This window comes from Suillus paluster, assembly GCF_016628075.1.
Source record: "Suillus paluster strain FC165 chromosome Unknown EDB91scaffold_1, whole genome shotgun sequence".
Taxonomy (NCBI): Eukaryota; Fungi; Basidiomycota; class Agaricomycetes; order Boletales; family Suillaceae; genus Suillus; species Suillus paluster.
The window spans coordinates 1,677,222-1,693,207 of record NW_024537561.1 but is presented as its reverse complement, the minus strand read 5'-3'; the positions used below and the strand labels follow the sequence as shown (position 1 = coordinate 1,693,207).

The window sequence follows — 15,986 nt, the reverse complement described above, 5'->3', positions numbered from 1 at the left end:
GTACAATGTGCTTCTCCTATGACACTATTTTAGTTGGCTCGTGCAAATATAGGTTGCCCTTGATCACCTCAAGTCTTAGCCTTGACCTTCTTTCATCGAAGGTGTCGAGGCTTTTCCGTTCCAACCAAACCTGTTATGCTAGCTTCCAACCTGCACATCAAAGGAGCATGACAGTTTACTAGAAAAAGGTCCACCCTTTTTGATCATCCATCGTGCATGAGTGATTCGGGGGCGTTGACCCAAACTTCCTGTAAACGTCATGGCAAAAGCTCCGCATGTGACAGCATTGCACAGCCTGTAGCCTATAGATTTGCTGTGTCGAGCTCGGAATATCCGTGACTAAGAGACCGTGATAAATCATCGCATGGCAGTCTTCCTACTGGAATGTACAGCGTTTCCACCAGAAGGCCCACAATCACGCTTCCTGCAAGCGTGCACTGGTTACGAGACCTCTTCAGAAGTGTAGAGGAAATTGCCTAGATGCGTTGGTGAGGCGAGTGGTGATTATCGTTTATGCAGCTACTCCCAGGCGTGCATTCGAAATATGACACAGTCTTTTTCATGCAGCTTCAATTTGTGTGATCATGTCGGGGGTACTACATGATAGATAAGATTAGATCTGGGTGCTCCACGAACAATTGCTTTTAAGTGACTCAAAGTTGGCGTCAACGGGTTCCTCTACTCCAAACACTACCATGGCAGGCTCGAAAAAGAACAAACCTAAGAAGGCCGTCCCTCCATCATATAGCAGCATGCCGGATCAGCCTCAAACTGGGGACGACGACCATGAACTCGTGGATGACCTGCTTGCAGAGCTCGACTCCCGGAACCACACTGTACAACAAGAATCAGCTACCGTGTTGATAGAGATGCAAGAACATAAAGAGAATGCAGTTGGAGCCAGAGCGCGGTCGGCCAAGAAAAAGCAGGATAGCAGGAGCCGACATGAAGCGCGACAGGTGAATATCTGTTCCGGACCCATTGTCAAGCACACTCTAACATTTAGCACAGGCGAGAAAGGCAGCGGCCTTGGTTCAAAATCATGCACCCATTGATCCAGAGGCAGACGCAAGGCTAGAGAGAGAGGCGAAGGAAGAAGAGGCCTCAATCAAGGAAACATGCGACAAGCTTGGGGTGCAGACACACGAGGTGAGGCAAGATGTTCGTCATCAGTGAACTTCACTGAAAATCCGTACGCGTCAACAGATACAACCAGATGGACATTGTCTATTCTCTGCTATAGCAGACCAGTTAACCCTGCTTAACATACTTCCTCCCGCTCAAGCTAACTACGTCACCGTCCGCGCTGCCGCATCAAACTTCATCTACACTCACCCAGACGATTTCCTGCCATTCCTGCCGTCCGCGTTTGGTGAAGATGGTGTTGGAGCAACAAGCGCAGGCTTCATGACTCCGCGGCAATTTGAACAGTACTGTATGACGATCAAGGACACTGGTGCTTGGGGTGGAGAACCAGAGATCCTGGCGCTCAGTCGAGCATATAATGTTCCAATACATGTGATACAGGGCGGTGTCCCCAAGATAGTTGAACACAACCCAGGTTCGTCACCATGGTCGTCTGGTAAGGTAGCTCGTATCAGTTTCCACAGAAGAATGTATGGGCTAGGGGAGGTATGTTTCCATGTCTCATTAGAGAATGTTACATGTTCATCATCCTTTCCCCAGCATTATAACTCTTTACGACCGAAAACCGCCATTTCACAAATGGCTGACAAGATCCAGTCCGCGTTCTCTTGATAGTGGCCCCTACGGCGATCCTACATATGCTTTGAAAGGTTGCGGAATATCCAAACGATCTTTGTCCATGTGTCAATGCAGATATGCGAAAAGGATTAAACGACATGCAAGGGTATCAGAATAGTAAATCGTCCAGATCGCCGCCACGACTCCCCCCGCCTCCCACAGGTTGTGGCACATCCGTCATGTACCCACCGAATGCGCCACTCAAGTCAGCATATGGATCTGCGGCTTTGGTGACTGGGGCACCATCATCAACGTCCAGGTACCCATCTCCGCTGTCGCCACCCGCGCCGTCATCACCATCGACATCTAGCAAATCTCGTTCATCACTCCGTGAAGGTTCCACGATAGTTGGTAGATGTAGTTTGTTTGCTGCGTCGTCGGGCTGTGATGGTCGCGAAGGTTCCACGGGACCAGGACCCGACACACTAATGGCCATTGACGGAAGCTGCGGTCGCGCTAGGGTAACGAGCACCGCTCTGGAGTTTGCGTTCAACGCGGGGCTGTCAACCAGTGCTCTACCCGCTGCATTTCGAATGAATGTCTGTCATCGCACACATGAGTCGGAAGTGATGCACAAGGTTGGGAGACACTGTCACCTCTGGATTCTTATGATATATGCTTCCGAGTGTCCCAGTATGTAGTAAGAGTTGGTCAAGAGCGCCGCGATCCATGCGATCCGAATCAGTCGTGATCGCAGGCTTTTCTGCCAGCACAATCTCTGCAGCCACCGCCGGATTCATCGCGAGCATTCGCCAGTACATGAAACCACGATCTCGCAAGTCAGGGTTATCAATATCTTCCGTTGCCCACTTTAATACTTTGTGAACAAGCGCCTTCGTCATCTCGGATTGTGACTTATAAATGAAAAGCTTTACGACAGCTGTGAGAAGTGCGAGTTGCACCTGACAAAGTGTCTTAGAAAGCTTGGGAGTGAAACAATGGAGCATACACACCTCGGCTGGCTCATCCAGAAAGCTGTACACAAGGTCATCCAGAAGGTCATCAGCGTTATCTATTTTGTCTGCGAATTGCCCCAATATCCACACCATAGCAGCTTTCGCCTCGGGCTCATCCAATGCATCAAGGTTCTCACAAAGACTGGGAATGATCCCTTCATACTTCCCAGGATACCTCCGGAAAATATCCTTTGTGACGATTACTGCTTCTTGGACGACATAAGTCACCTTCGTTTCGATGAGCTTGAGCAATGATTCTATGCACTTGTCTGCAGCAGGTTCCACTTTGATTGCAAGACGGACCTATTGACCGGACGGCCTTTCGGACGAAATCAACGTCCACCTCTGAAGCATACCTGCCGCAACTGCTTAGTGCACGTTGTCAAAATTATATGTTAACGCACTCTTCTAACTCAGCTAGAACTTCTCGGGCATTTTCTTCCCGAGCTAGGCGGTACATTATCTCAAGCTTGGCAAGCTTGACGTATATAGGATCGTTGTATTTGCAGAAGAAGCCTTGACATCGTTTTTGAGAACGGCAGGTCGTCGTTGAATGATCAACAAGATATTTCGAAGGGCAACGTATTGGACCTCGGGACCAGAGGAAAGTAATGTAACTTCAAGTCTATCAGTTCCTGCAGCCCAGGAAGCCCAACATCCCACTCACCAAGGGGAGGACCCATCTTTCTGCAGATGTAGTCTATCAATCGGCGATTAGTCCATGTAGTTCATCAGATACAGGAGAACTTTGATGCTTGTCAGCACCACGGCAGAATTGGCATGCTGTAATTGCACTATTACGCGTTCAGCCATGCCTTCAGCGTCTGTGTGTTCCTCTGGAACATAACGTAACAGAGAATCAAGAATATAGATTTGACCCCATCTTTAAAGTATCATAAGCCTCTCCGTAGAGTAGAAGAACTAGACACTCACTCAGAGCTCTCGCCTAATGCCGCGAGGAGTCTATTTGCGATGGTTAAGTTGAGCTTGAATATAACACCGTCCTGACGATCTCCAATTTCCGACAATGCCGCCACAGCGTTCGAAACCACAGTTGCATTGTCATCGATTAACATGTCTCTTAGGAGTTCGACGAAGCCTTTACGTTCGGCTTTGCGAGGGTCAGCAGTGTAGACCTTCGCTACACAAATTGCAGCAGTCTTGCGAACATACGGGTCACGATCCTTGAGACAGTGACGTAGTTGATCATTGAGTGCCTCTGTGACCACGGGTATTGGAATGTAGGACATAGTTCGGATTGCAAGTGCTCGTATCAGAGGGTTGCGATCGTTGCAGTCCTATAGCACATTGGAGAAATGAGTCCGACGCGACAGATGAAAACTCAATACCTGTAAGAAACTAGGTATGACGAGGTGTATCTGATCTGGTTTCGAGCGCCCATAGCTGACAAGGAAGAGGTATACCACTGTACCGACTTCAGCATAAGATTATCCACAAGGACATGGCTACCCACTCTTCTTAATCTCTAATAACGGTGTTCCAATGCACTGAATAACATCGTGAAATAGAGGCGACACTGGGGTACGTGTGCATGAGCGAGTGACCAATGATTCTTGGTTACTCACTGTCGTTGCCCATTGTGATATTTGCCACAATCTTCTTCAGAACAGTTTTCCGTTTCTGATATTTCTTGTCCTTTGCCTCCGCAGCTTGCAGTTCAGCGCGGAACTCCTACATGATCAAGTTCGTCACCGAGTACCAGTCGATCCGTCTGAGGATGTCGCACCTCGATCTTTCCGCGCTGGAAGAACTTGGCATCTTGGCCCTGTTGCGTGGACATCGCAGTCTGGTCTTCAGGGCTCTGAGCAGGGTTGCAAGTGCTACTAGTAGTTGGTGGATTGGAGAATACCCGAAGTAGTATTTACTAAGTACGTAATTCCAGTAAGACTGAAGTGGTCAAATATTGTCACCTTCATTTGGCTTCCGACTGCAGATAATTTGTACCACCGAAGGCTCTGGCAAACGGTCCTCTAGAGTCGAAATGAACACACGACGCAGTCGTGCTCCAATATACATATCTTTCTCACCAAGAGCTTCCCTCGAGAATTCCTCGCACTCTACTGTTGACGGTATTCTCAAAGATCTAAAGGCATATGCACGTCGACTGCAAGCCGCTCTGGCTACATACCAGGATGAAATGCAGGTACTTGAAAGACTTTACTACAGAAGCAAAAACCAGCACCGAGTAGCTTTGTTCTTCAAACGTGTCTCAGAGATCAGACGTTATGGTTGGCGGCTGCTAGAAGCAAATATGCCCGAGGATGTGCACCTCCTCAGAGCATCGTTCTATGGTGCTTCCGTTATTCAGAGGTGTGATATTTACTCGGCTTGCAAGTGACATGAGGTGATTGATCACTTGCAGCGAAAAATTGATGAGAGGACCTTGGAATCATGTCCCAAGTCGGTCATGCACATCTTTCATCACCGAGAGATTTAAGGAGTATTCTGTCCTTATCCTCAAAGTGAGTGCGCACGTACTACCGGACGTATCCCTAATGATGAGCTATTCACAGACGTCTGAGCGAGTTCGAGAAGCTTATCAGTGGGTCATTGGCAATTCATGATTCGTGCATCGCTAATTGCCTAATTTTTGGTATAGCCATTTTGCCCTTGCAATGCAGTCTGGTTCATTCATTCAGCTTATTGTACTATTCGCTGGACTTTCTTCGAGAATGGCGACTTTGTTGACTGAACTGGGTGATTGTGTCCAAGGCTGCGAGTCTGCTTGTGATCGAGTGCTGACTGTTATTGACGCAAGTTGATCTATCTCTCCCGGTCACTATTTGATTCTTACTGTGATTTCCTAGCCGGCCCACAAAGCGAGTTTCATAGCCGAATCGAGGACTTCCAAGGCTGTGGAATGTTTGGCTCAGCAGAGTGACAAGCCGACTCCTGCCATTGGTCCAGATGTTCCTTCGGAGGATGTTGGTTCCGCTGTTTCTAGAGCGGCGACGGTTGACGTACCGTCAGTCGATGCTGAGGCCGTTATGGAAAACGCTGTGAACATAAACTTCGATCCCTTACAAGCCGCGGTCGGTATGTCGCCATCCCCCTCACCGCTTGCCTCCAACAGCGTATCTAATGAGTCGGAACTGTCAGTGGTAGAAAAAGTCACCGTTACTGCATTGTCCACTCAAAAAGACAGGATTGCGACAAAACGGAAGATATCTTCCACTCCTGCCGACCAAAGGCGATCGAAGAAGGTCAAGGAGAAACGAAACGAGATAGACGATATCTTCGGTTTTTAGCTGAACTTTATTTCTCATGGTATTCAAACGATGTCGACGATCGTCCGACTCCATTTAGATTCCAGCTTCTCTACGACTACGACACTGCTGGGTCTCCACGCAAGCTAATGCAGAGACAGCAAAATTAAGTACGGTTCAAAATAAAACGCAGCGCCTGGCTGGTGAAAAAAAAAGTCGCGGTGAACAACATTACTCTACCTGGCTCCGAGCGCAGCGTAAGAATACGAACAGCCTGTCACATGATAATAAGCAAAGTGGAATGGAAAAATGGCCAGCTTCAAGTCCGGCCACTATAAGACGTTCATAGGACGAAGGCAAGGGAGGCAGCAGCAACGCTGACGAGGATGCTCGATGAACCGAGACCCCTAGCACCACCTTTCAAGGCCGGTGATGGGCTGCTGCTGCTGCCGGCTCCGGCAGTCGGTGATCCGGAAGTGGGAGATCCAGAAGATGTAGACCCTGTGGACGAATTGGTGGCAGCGACTGTAATGTCCTTTGGAATTATGAGTGGTGTGGTTCCCGCGCTAGAAAGGTTGATAGCGCCGTCCGCTGACAAAATTTCCGGATTGGCAGCCAGGAAGGTACGCATATACCTTGTGAGCGATGCGTAAGTGTCACAACAGGCACGAAAGGAAAATCAGAAACTTACAACACATTTTCGAGCATATTTTGGTAGGACGATGCAGGCATACCGCTCATGTCGATGTTTCCGCCCCAGTTGGCAGCCACGGTGTTGTTCGCCGTCACCATTTGTGTGTACTGGACCATTGCAGTCATGTTCGAGCTCTGGCGAGAATTGAGATCAGGAGTCAAATAAATTGTGGCGAGTGCTCACGTTCGAAGCCATGACAGGCATCATGCTAGACACCGTTGCGTTGCTACCTGTTACAGCATTGGGAGGGTTTCTGGGGTGATGAGTTAGATAGCTATCGCATAAATAAGGAAGAACCATACATGATACCGAACATCCCTTTCTGACAGTGTCCAGGAGTTCCACAGTAAAAGAATGTCGTATTGGTATCGTTGATCTTTTGGGTGACTAAGGCGTTGATCAGCATCTTGATCAGTTTCTGGCTCCGAACACATACAAACGAAGCTCTTATTCTGCTCCCCTGAAGCAAATGGCATGTCCGAAGTTTTATTGCAGATCTAAAAGAAAAGAAAAGATCTAAGATATTTGATTCTAAATCGTTGTTCACGAACAGACTTACCGCCAATTGGGATGACTTCGTAACGGTGTGGTTGTTGGCATTCCAGACAAAAGTGACGGTGTCACCAACAGATGCATTGATGGCAAAAGGCACGTAACGCAAAATGCCCTGGGTAGGAGCAACAATAACGGTATGTGTCATACCGCCAGAACCACCCGCTGCAGTAGTTGTGGCAGGGGGAGAGGACCATACAGAGGATGCCATCGTAGGAGCGCCATAGGACGCGGCACACACTAAATAAGGGTATCAGCATGCTGTCGCTGGCTAAGGTTCACGAAAACTCACTCTGCATGCAGCTCTGATAACCTGAGCCGCCAATATCACCTCCAGAACTGCCTGAGCCGTACGCGGGCGTAGAGTAGGTGTTCATGGCAGTCGAAGTTGTCATCATGCTGCTCATGCCACCGGTCTCACCCATGCCGCCATAGCCGCCCATGGCAGAACTCGTGGACATTGTCATGGACGTTTGCATGCCCCCCATACCATCATAGCCTTCCATGGCAGACGTTGTGGACATCATCATGCTCGTGTCCATATCACCTTGATCGCCTTTGCCTTTGCCCTTTTCGTAGCCCGTAGCGGTGGCATCCATGGTCTTGGTAGGCATACCTTGGTCCTCCTTCTTGCTCGAAGTCTCCCCCCGATTGCCCCAGTCATCACCTCCGCCATAACCCTCGCCATTACCTTGCTGTGACATACCATCGTAAGGGCCTCCCGATGAACTGCCGTAAGAGCCTCCTTCGGAGGGAGGGGTGGTCATGCCACCCATGGCAGAGACAGTCATGGAGGCAGGACTGCCATTGGAGTGAGAAAAAATGTCAAACAAGAAAGAATGCACTTACACGAGTGAGTCCATGTGCCGAGGAAAGTTATTAAGTTGAGGCGCAGCCGACACCAAGGTGGCACAGACAGCGGCAGCGCTCAGGAAAGGCGCGATAAAAACCATGATTAAAAATAAATAAAAACAGACGAAAAGGTCGAAGACTGCTGGCGACCTGAGCGCAGGTAGTGCTCCCTCTAGGAGTAGCGAAGTCCTTCTCTATCAAAGAGAGTGATCTGCATAGTAAAGGTTTAGCACGAGCTGTAAAAAAAGTCACGGACAAACCCAGAAGCGTACAAGTCGAGAGTCAACTCGACCAAGACAACAGGAATGAGAAAGAAGGTCGAAGGAGAAGTCGAAAAGGCGAACAGGGAAATGACAGTCAGGGGCCGAGGTTTAAGTAAGACTGTCTTGCCTTTGTGTCATCCTCGCCTCCCCATAGCGACTTGTCTCGATCGAAATCTGGAGTAGGTAATTCTCGTTCGAAGAGTTTTTCCACATCACTCGTTGTCAACGGGGTGGAACGGACAAATTCCACCTTGCAACTAGACAAGTCTTACGGACAAGTACAGACGATTGTTGATCTGGCTAATTCGCCCCAATGTGATTTCTATATACGGTAAGCTGCTTCTTCGACATCCAGTGGGTAAATCTTACTCTGGAGTACTGGACGCAAGGAGGCGATCAACCGTAGTGTTCAGCAGATCTGGCCCTTGTTGGAAAAGCTGACCACGGGTTGTCTCGGTGTCAGCTTGTTTCTCTGGAAACGACATGCTGCGGCATGGGCAGCGGAACTGCAGTTGTGGAGCCTGACTTGGGAGGTCTTCATCGCAACCGAGGTCTCATGTTTTGGTCAGAGACTTGTGAATTTCCAATGACAAGAGGTGACGATGTAAGCTTGCAAACAACTTGGACTTAAAGTTTTTACAAGTGTCAGATTTGGAAGGGACTAACATAGATAAGATAAGATCCAGGCCTTGTCTCAGTTGTCTGCAGGTTAATAAGTGAGTCCATTTATTCAAAACGCCACCCTTGAAGTTGACTGGATAAGTTTTCCCCCGTGCATACAAAAGTATATGATACCTAAGTTACAATAGAGTATAGAAAAATGTTTATCCATACTTGCTTGTGTGCTCACAGAAGCTTGCGCTTCCAGACTGAGAAAGAGTGACATGTCAACCGAATCAGAATGCGCCTGGCTGTGACGGCTGTACAGATAACAAGGGTTGTCTGGTAGGAAAAGACGATGCGCCCCGGTAACTAGCGCCATGATGTGCATCCACATTGGTACCAATTCGTGATGGAGAGTAGGACAAGCTTTCTGACTTGGACGAAACGTGCCGCACTCCCAAGTCAGCGCGTTTTGCATCCCTGAACGCCTTTAAGCGATCCGCAGCCTTTGATTGACTTGTTTTGTCCGGAGAAGTGAGTACGTGGGATGGGATCTGTGAATGGTTTGTTTGTGGTGCACGGGAGGCTGCTTCATCGTAAATACGACGGAATGCTGAAGGGCGCGGAGGTTGAATATCAGACACTGCGCCTCTTGGGGATTCTGCGAAGCGTGAGCTGAGAGATGGCTTCCGTTCGCGTTCGTCAAAGAGCCAGTCAGGAAGATCTGAAGGATGACGGGCCTTTGCAAGGTGATAGGCTTTCATTACGCGGACCAAATGCGAGTCGCGTCCATGAGGCGCTTCTAAGTTAAAGAATTCAAGACAACTGGAAATAATGATTGACGTGCACCCACCTTCCTCGTCCGAGGCACTAATCCTTGAATACCATGCTTTATTCGCATTGACTTTCAATACACTCGCAGCCGCAGCGACGCGATTCCATATGCCATCACCATTTTCCGGTATTGACAAATATCTATCATGCTGGGGGCCTGAGACTACAGTGAGAACAGAACAATGGGATATGAGACAGTGAATTGCGAACCTTCACGTGGTAGAGTGGGATCGGCCTGAAGCGATTTATCAAAGCTAGTGGATTTTTTTTGCTGCTCAAAGTAGTCCTCTAAGCTCGTTGAGGATGAGAACTGACTCTGCGCTCCACTCATTCTCTCATGGAATGTGGTTGACGAAGCAGATGAATCAGATCCTGCTGAAGTGATCGACTCGCGGTTGACTGCAGGCGTTTGGGAGGGGGAACCAGCATTGGTTCCTGTAGTGCGAGACCCAGAGCGAAAAGTGGACACTCGGGTGACATGGGCAGCGCCGGCGGGTACCGACACCGATGCCATGGGTCTATGAGGGCGTAAAGGGCGAGTAGGAGTGAACGCAATGGGCTGACTTTGGTTCCGCGAGTGACCTTCCACGAATGGCGCGTCTCTCCTGGGACGGGTGCATGCGGGAGAACTTGGCAGGCCGAGCTTTCCAGCCTGGAAGGACGGACGGTTTGGTTGCACAACTTGCATGGACGGCTAGCGCGTGAGTGATGCCTGGAACGAAAGAATAAAGAGATTACAAAAAAAGTACAATTGTGGCCAGTCCAGCTGGATGAGAGGTATAACGAGCGTCGTGGTTGACTTGGTGAGATGTCTACTGCATCAGCAACAAGAGCAACAAGCTAACTGGGAGTCGCGACGAGCCATTCCCGCGAAATTATTATTATTTAATTAACTTTATCGATTTATTTCTTTTCCTTACTAATAAGTGGCTTATGCTCATGAATTCGCAATTCTTGCACATACGCTAGCCTTGGCGCTGATTCAGAATATATATCACTTGAGCTTCGTTCGTTCTCTCACCACTATCATGTTGAAGATGTTGGCTGCTTGTGGGCGAGTCACAGCTGCGCGCCCTCGACAGTCTCTCACTCTAGTTAGGTATGCTAGTACGAGCACCAAGGAAAAGTTCCGAGTGCTTGTTATTGGAGGAGGTGCACAAAGTCGATGGTGTTTTTTAAATGAATGTTGATCACTATTCAGGCTCCGGGGGGTTGACTGTCGCCAACCAGATATATAACCGTTTTAAGGCTGCTGGAAAGCCTTTGAACGCAGGAGATGTAGTCGTCCTTGACGCAGCAGACTATCACTACTATCAAGTAAGCGCTCAGAACCAGTAATATGCTCATATGAGCTACTCCTTAATGGCGTCTCCTTTCAAGCCTGGCTGGTAGCATTTTCCTATACATTGATTTCGTGGTTCGAAACCTGACATTTCTTTCAGGACCTTGGTTGGTGCTGGTCTTAGCCCCAAAACAGACTTCAGACGACCACTCGCCTCCTTATTCCCGCCACATATTATGCATATTGCGGAGAATGTCAAATCATTCTATCCGGAAACCTCATCAGTCACGACAACGTCGGGTCGGACAATTTCATACGACTCGCTTGTAGTGGCAGCAGGTTTGAAGACAAACTGGGACAGCATTGCTGGCTTGCCGCAGGCTCTCGCTGATCCTTCCTCCGGTGTCTCATCAATATACTCCTATGATACCTGCGACAAGGTCTGGCATGACGTAGATGCTCTCAGGTCTGGAAATGCTATTTTCACCCAACCTGCGGGTGTCATTAAATGTGCAGGAGGTGAGTCTAATTGTGCACTGGATGGTGACTACTTACCGTCTTCTAGCTCCACAGAAAATCATGTGGATGGCCTGGGACAGATATCAAAAATCTGGTCGAGGAAATAACATCAAAATTGACTTCATGACTGGCATGCCATCCATGTTTAGCGTCAAGAAGTATTCGGATGCCCTGAACGCCCTTCGCATTGAGCGGGGTATTGGAGCAGAGTTCCAGCATAACCTCGTTTCCATTGATGCGGCGAACAGAAAGGCAACGTTCAAGAAGGCCGACGGTTCGACCGTCGATCGTGATTTCACCCTCCTTCATGTCGCGCCGCCGATGGGACCGCTTGATTTCATCAAAGGAACACCCATTGCTGATCCATCGGGTTGGGTAGAAATCGATCAGGCGACTCTCAGACATGTTAAGCCTGAGTTTGGAAATATCTTTGCCTTGGGTGACTGCTCTTCCCTGCCCACTAGCAAAACGGCCGCCGCTATTACATCTCAGGCCCCTGTCTTAACTGAAAACTTGTTTTCGGTTATGGACACCGGCAAAGTTAGCAGCGCCAAGTACGATGGCTATACCAGTTGCCCGGTCCGTCTACCTCCTTACGACATTGTCGACCAACCAAATTCTAATTTAAACTCCTTTCAGCTCTTGACGGGGTATGGGGAATTGATGCTAGCTGAATTCAAGTATGGACTTGAGCCCAAAGAGAGTTTTGCCAATTACCTGGGTGACCAGACAAAGCGGAGAAGGTATGTCACTTGTATTCCACTTACATCATTGCATTCAACCTGCCAAATCCCCCAGATTGTTCTATCACTTCAAAAAGGTACGGGATCCAATTTGAGCAGCAGCTCCTAAAATAGGACACGGCTTATTGTCTGCGCCATACTTAGGACCTTTTCCCTTGGGCTTACTGGAATCGTATGGTGAGTCTTTCGGAACTGTTCACACGCGGATCTCGGGGTGTCTTATTCCGCGCCTTCCGCAACAGGTCAACGGAAAATGGTTCGGCCCCTCGGGACCATTCCGTCCTAAGTTTGTATGATGAGGAGTTACCGGAAGTATCACCCGTTTGAGGACTATTTTTATGAATGAATCGATATGTATGTCCCCTTCGTCGACGTCGTTGCAATATGCTGTTGCATCGTTGCCTTCGCAATACGAAAGCACAAATATCTGCAGGTCCATCAGAGTCGCCTTGAGATACCTCAGCAAGGTACTTACAACTCTATCTCGGTGCAAGAAGTGTCGGGTTGCTCACAAGTTGGTTTGAACTAAAAATGTTCGCTGTGAAAACAAATATTCTTTGAAAGCTCCAGGCCGTTCATTCTAAGTTTGGAGACTATCCGCTTGTTCTTCACGTTCTGCATCCACATCAGCTTCCTGAGTCGAAAGTCCTCGGCAGTTCGATCTTGTGAATTCAAGCAAAGTCGGCGTGACTGAACATGTGACCGCGAACGTGACAAATTTGCCGCGTTTAGTGTGACCTGTCACTATAACAGCTTCAATACGCTCCACGATGTCGAGGGCCTTAACCGCAGCCCAGGTCATTGGCCTGGGCGATTATCTAAACCCTGACTTTGATCCTGCTATACTGACAGTATCTCAGCTCCTTGGTGTTCTTGGATATCATAATATTAGATTTCCGACTCCTTACACGAAGCCAAAATTGGTACAACTTTTCCTTGACGAAATAAGGCCGAAGGCCGCCAAATTCAAGAAAGACAGATTGAAGAAGGAAAACAGTACTGCCAGCGATGATGGAATAACTGATGGCATGACAGGGAAACCCCTCAGTGGTGCCGTCAAGGTGCGTCGACATTGACTGTCATACCTCTCTCTTGTTAATGAAAATCAGCCAAGACGATCTTCTAGGAGATTTTCTCGTGTACCCTCGGATGACGATGAACCGCCGCCTCGACCAGATCCGGTATGGACGTCATTCCCCATACTCTGCCTATACTAATCTTGAATTCCTCAGCCGAAACGCCGTCGTTCGTCAGCACAACCCAGCCTCGGTGGCGCACATAAAACTACCGCTCGTGCCGCAGTACAGCCCGCAGTTCTTGAGGAAAGTGAACCTGAAGAAGATCCGCCTGTGCGTAAGGTCGGCAGGAACAAGAAGAGTGTGAGTCAGCACCATGTTCGACTGTAAGATGGACTAACTATTTGTGTAGTCTCAAGCCGCTGGCTCGCAAGCGCGCAGAATCTCGGTAATTGAGGAGTTTTTCGTTGTTCGATATTTTTCTAACCCTATCTCAAGCTTGCAGATGACAGCGGGTGGGAGGATAATAACATTTTTCAGTCTGGTGCTGAATCATCTTCTCCTGTGCGGCCGTCTTCTGCGCGTTCGCAAAGTGCTCGGAAAAGTCCTTCTACCAGGAAGTCACGCCACTCGCTCTCAGCACCCCCTCAGCCATCTCCGTTTTTGTCTCCTCCGAAAGCGCCTTTCTTCCCAGTAGATTTACAGCGCTCTCCTCCGCAGTCAAAGTTTGAACCAGAATTGCCCCCTACCATATCACGACCGCCCCGAATCTCAACACCATCTGAGAGAGTTCATTTCAGTCCCGTCGAACATCGGTCTAGTCCCTCGCCACAATTGACACGCAAGGTAGATGCTCATGGGCCAGATCTCGATGATACCGCGGGTGTTTTTGATGACCAGACGCCTGATGAAAGCCAGAGCGATGGCTTCGGGGATCCTGATTCGCTAGAAGTTGCCGCCCCCAACCTTATAGGTGACCAATTGATTCGCCGGCGCCCAGCCCCTCCACTGCAACGTTCTAGGTCTCGCTTTGTGACGCTCATTTACCTAATCGTGACGCTCGTCGCATCTTACTTTGTGAAGCAGTACAAAGATGAATCGTCTGCCATTGGTTACTGTGATATTGGCAGCAACACCAATCAGGCTCTGCGGGACCTCGAAGTGCAACGGGAGGCAGTCCAACCTTGTAACAAAGACAATAGGACAGTTCTATATCTCCCGTCGGTTCTATCGGACACTGGACTGTTCGAGGACGGAATATCATTTCCGCCGTGCGTTCTAGCCCTACAGCCTTCAACATGTGCTCCTTGTCCAGAATTTGCTTCTTGCACACAACACTCAGTGGTTTGCAACCCTGGTTATGTGCTCCGTCCACACCCTGTTCTTGGTCTCTTATCACCTTTCGGCTCCGTAACCCCTCTCGCGGAAAGCATATGGAGCTTAATTGGTGACGTTACCAATGGCTTGCCGGGTTTGGGACCTGTCGCGTTTCCCCCGCGTTGCATCGAAGATCCGAAACGAAAAAGGAATATAGGCGCCCTGGGCAAAGCGATAGAAGCATTTCTTGGTCAGGAACGAGGGAGACGCGTGTGCAGCGGGGAAAAACAAGTACGACAGATTGTCAACGATAATGAAGGGGGTGAGGCAAATAAATGGGGTCTGGAAGTCGAGACGCTGAGGAACACCATGAAGCGCAAAACAGCTGTACGTTTCTCACATCCTTTTTCCAGATGACCGAATCTCATTCTTCCGGCAGCCGCATCTTCTCGCCACTTTTGATGACATGTTCAATGAAGCCATACAACAGCTAGTCCAATGGGGTGGTGTAATTTTCGGGGAGGACGCCGCGTAAGTCGATCCATTGCATGCGCATGTTTAACGTTCTTATTGAGAGTAGAGGCAATCGTTATTTGGCTCACAAGACGCCACAATTGACTTGGAACTGCCAACTTACTGTCAAGTCTCGGGAGTTTTGGGAACAATGGCGAGCGTCTGTGTATGGTAAGGTGCACAAATGTATCTTGATGTTTCAAAATTTCATGGACTTTTTGTTCAGCCTTCATTGCATGTATGGGCGCGTTCTTTGTCATGAGGCGGTCCCGTACACATCGCCAAATCGAGGGGAGACGTGTGGCAGAATTAGTGCAAATCGCGCTTGATACTTTGCGTAATCAAGAACTTGCGCACCACACGGACCCAGTGACGGCACCGCACCCATATTTGTCTTCTCTACAGCTTCGTGATCTCATCTTACAGGATGAACATTCAACATCAGTTCGAAGAAGAGTATGGGATCAGGTGGAGCGTGTGGTTGAAGGGAATGCCAATGTGAGAGCAAACCTTGAAGAAGTACAAGGTGGGGACGAACTACGCGTCTGGCGATGGGTAGGAACTACAGGTGGACTGGACTTTCGGAAGAAGGTTCAATTTGAGACGCAAAAGGATGAAGTGAAAAACTAATGCCCTGTGAACCACGCTGGTTCTAGTCACGATGGTTGATCGATTTATTGTTGTCTAATACGCTTCTTATGTCCTGTATATCGGGATCGTTGTTCTGTGCTTTTGGTGTGATAACTACATAGCGTCGTTATCCCGTTCTCTTATTCACAACCAATACTAGTGTGCCAAACTCTCGTCCAACCAATCGGCGTTTTCCAGTCGAATCCCGGTGCCAGATCTCG

The 15,986-nt window shown here is 48.8% G+C and overlaps 7 protein-coding genes across 7 annotated transcripts; 4 read left to right on the top strand and 3 right to left on the bottom strand.

The window, feature by feature from the left end:
• Positions 1 to 588: 588 nt before the first annotated feature.
• Positions 589 to 1,758, top strand: EDB91DRAFT_1213663 (uncharacterized protein; the record flags this gene model as incomplete). Its single annotated transcript, XM_041320781.1, has 4 exons — positions 589 to 959; positions 1,012 to 1,149; positions 1,207 to 1,632; positions 1,687 to 1,758. Exons 1-4 carry the CDS (start codon positions 696 to 698, stop codon positions 1,756 to 1,758), a joined length of 900 nt encoding a protein of 299 aa, XP_041184660.1. The 5' UTR covers positions 589 to 695.
• A 115-nt stretch (positions 1,759 to 1,873) lies between these two features.
• EDB91DRAFT_1233543 (adaptin N terminal region-domain-containing protein) lies at positions 1,874 to 4,521 on the bottom strand (the record flags this gene model as incomplete). Its single annotated transcript, XM_041321111.1, is given in 13 exon segments — positions 1,874 to 2,305; positions 2,361 to 2,666; positions 2,718 to 3,004; positions 3,024 to 3,076; positions 3,125 to 3,198; positions 3,243 to 3,337; positions 3,388 to 3,407; positions 3,460 to 3,603; positions 3,654 to 4,018; positions 4,070 to 4,146; positions 4,195 to 4,257; positions 4,307 to 4,412; positions 4,468 to 4,521. 13 exon segments carry the CDS (start codon positions 4,519 to 4,521, stop codon positions 1,874 to 1,876), a joined length of 2,076 nt encoding a protein of 691 aa, XP_041184659.1.
• A 201-nt stretch (positions 4,522 to 4,722) lies between these two features.
• EDB91DRAFT_1241873 (uncharacterized protein) lies at positions 4,723 to 5,989 on the top strand (the record flags this gene model as incomplete). The annotated part of the gene is made up of 5 exons (XM_041322129.1): positions 4,723 to 5,051; positions 5,104 to 5,203; positions 5,255 to 5,283; positions 5,341 to 5,485; positions 5,549 to 5,989. 5 exons carry the CDS (start codon positions 4,723 to 4,725, stop codon positions 5,987 to 5,989), a joined length of 1,044 nt encoding a protein of 347 aa, XP_041184658.1.
• A 301-nt stretch (positions 5,990 to 6,290) lies between these two features.
• Positions 6,291 to 7,570, bottom strand: EDB91DRAFT_1041008 (uncharacterized protein; the record flags this gene model as incomplete). Its single annotated transcript, XM_041312899.1, has 7 exons — positions 6,291 to 6,582; positions 6,639 to 6,775; positions 6,825 to 6,894; positions 6,944 to 7,028; positions 7,078 to 7,138; positions 7,201 to 7,433; positions 7,486 to 7,570. The coding sequence occupies 7 exons, from the start codon at positions 7,568 to 7,570 to the stop codon at positions 6,291 to 6,293; spliced, it is 963 nt and encodes a 320-aa protein (XP_041184657.1).
• A 1,419-nt stretch (positions 7,571 to 8,989) lies between these two features.
• On the bottom strand, positions 8,990 to 10,577 carry EDB91DRAFT_1213657 (uncharacterized protein). The gene is made up of 3 exons (XM_041320780.1): positions 9,956 to 10,577; positions 9,765 to 9,902; positions 8,990 to 9,713 (listed from the first exon to the last, which is right to left on the bottom strand). The coding sequence occupies exons 1-3, from the start codon at positions 10,431 to 10,433 to the stop codon at positions 9,205 to 9,207; spliced, it is 1,125 nt and encodes a 374-aa protein (XP_041184656.1). The 5' UTR covers positions 10,434 to 10,577; the 3' UTR covers positions 8,990 to 9,204.
• Positions 10,578 to 10,678: 101 nt separating this feature from the next.
• On the top strand, positions 10,679 to 12,855 carry EDB91DRAFT_1213656 (sulfide-quinone oxidoreductase). Its single transcript, XM_041320779.1, has 9 exons — positions 10,679 to 10,897; positions 10,947 to 11,062; positions 11,126 to 11,133; positions 11,188 to 11,546; positions 11,593 to 12,125; positions 12,186 to 12,289; positions 12,345 to 12,366; positions 12,434 to 12,466; positions 12,532 to 12,855. The coding sequence occupies exons 1-9, from the start codon at positions 10,774 to 10,776 to the stop codon at positions 12,583 to 12,585; spliced, it is 1,353 nt and encodes a 450-aa protein (XP_041184655.1). The 5' UTR covers positions 10,679 to 10,773; the 3' UTR covers positions 12,586 to 12,855.
• Positions 12,856 to 13,045: 190 nt separating this feature from the next.
• EDB91DRAFT_1094631 (Man1-Src1p-C-terminal domain-containing protein) lies at positions 13,046 to 15,945 on the top strand. Its single transcript, XM_041316889.1, has 8 exons — positions 13,046 to 13,350; positions 13,399 to 13,470; positions 13,522 to 13,668; positions 13,718 to 13,753; positions 13,804 to 15,009; positions 15,062 to 15,153; positions 15,203 to 15,306; positions 15,362 to 15,945. The coding sequence occupies exons 1-8, from the start codon at positions 13,060 to 13,062 to the stop codon at positions 15,763 to 15,765; spliced, it is 2,352 nt and encodes a 783-aa protein (XP_041184654.1). The 5' UTR covers positions 13,046 to 13,059; the 3' UTR covers positions 15,766 to 15,945.
• The last annotated feature ends 41 nt before the right edge of the window (positions 15,946 to 15,986 follow it).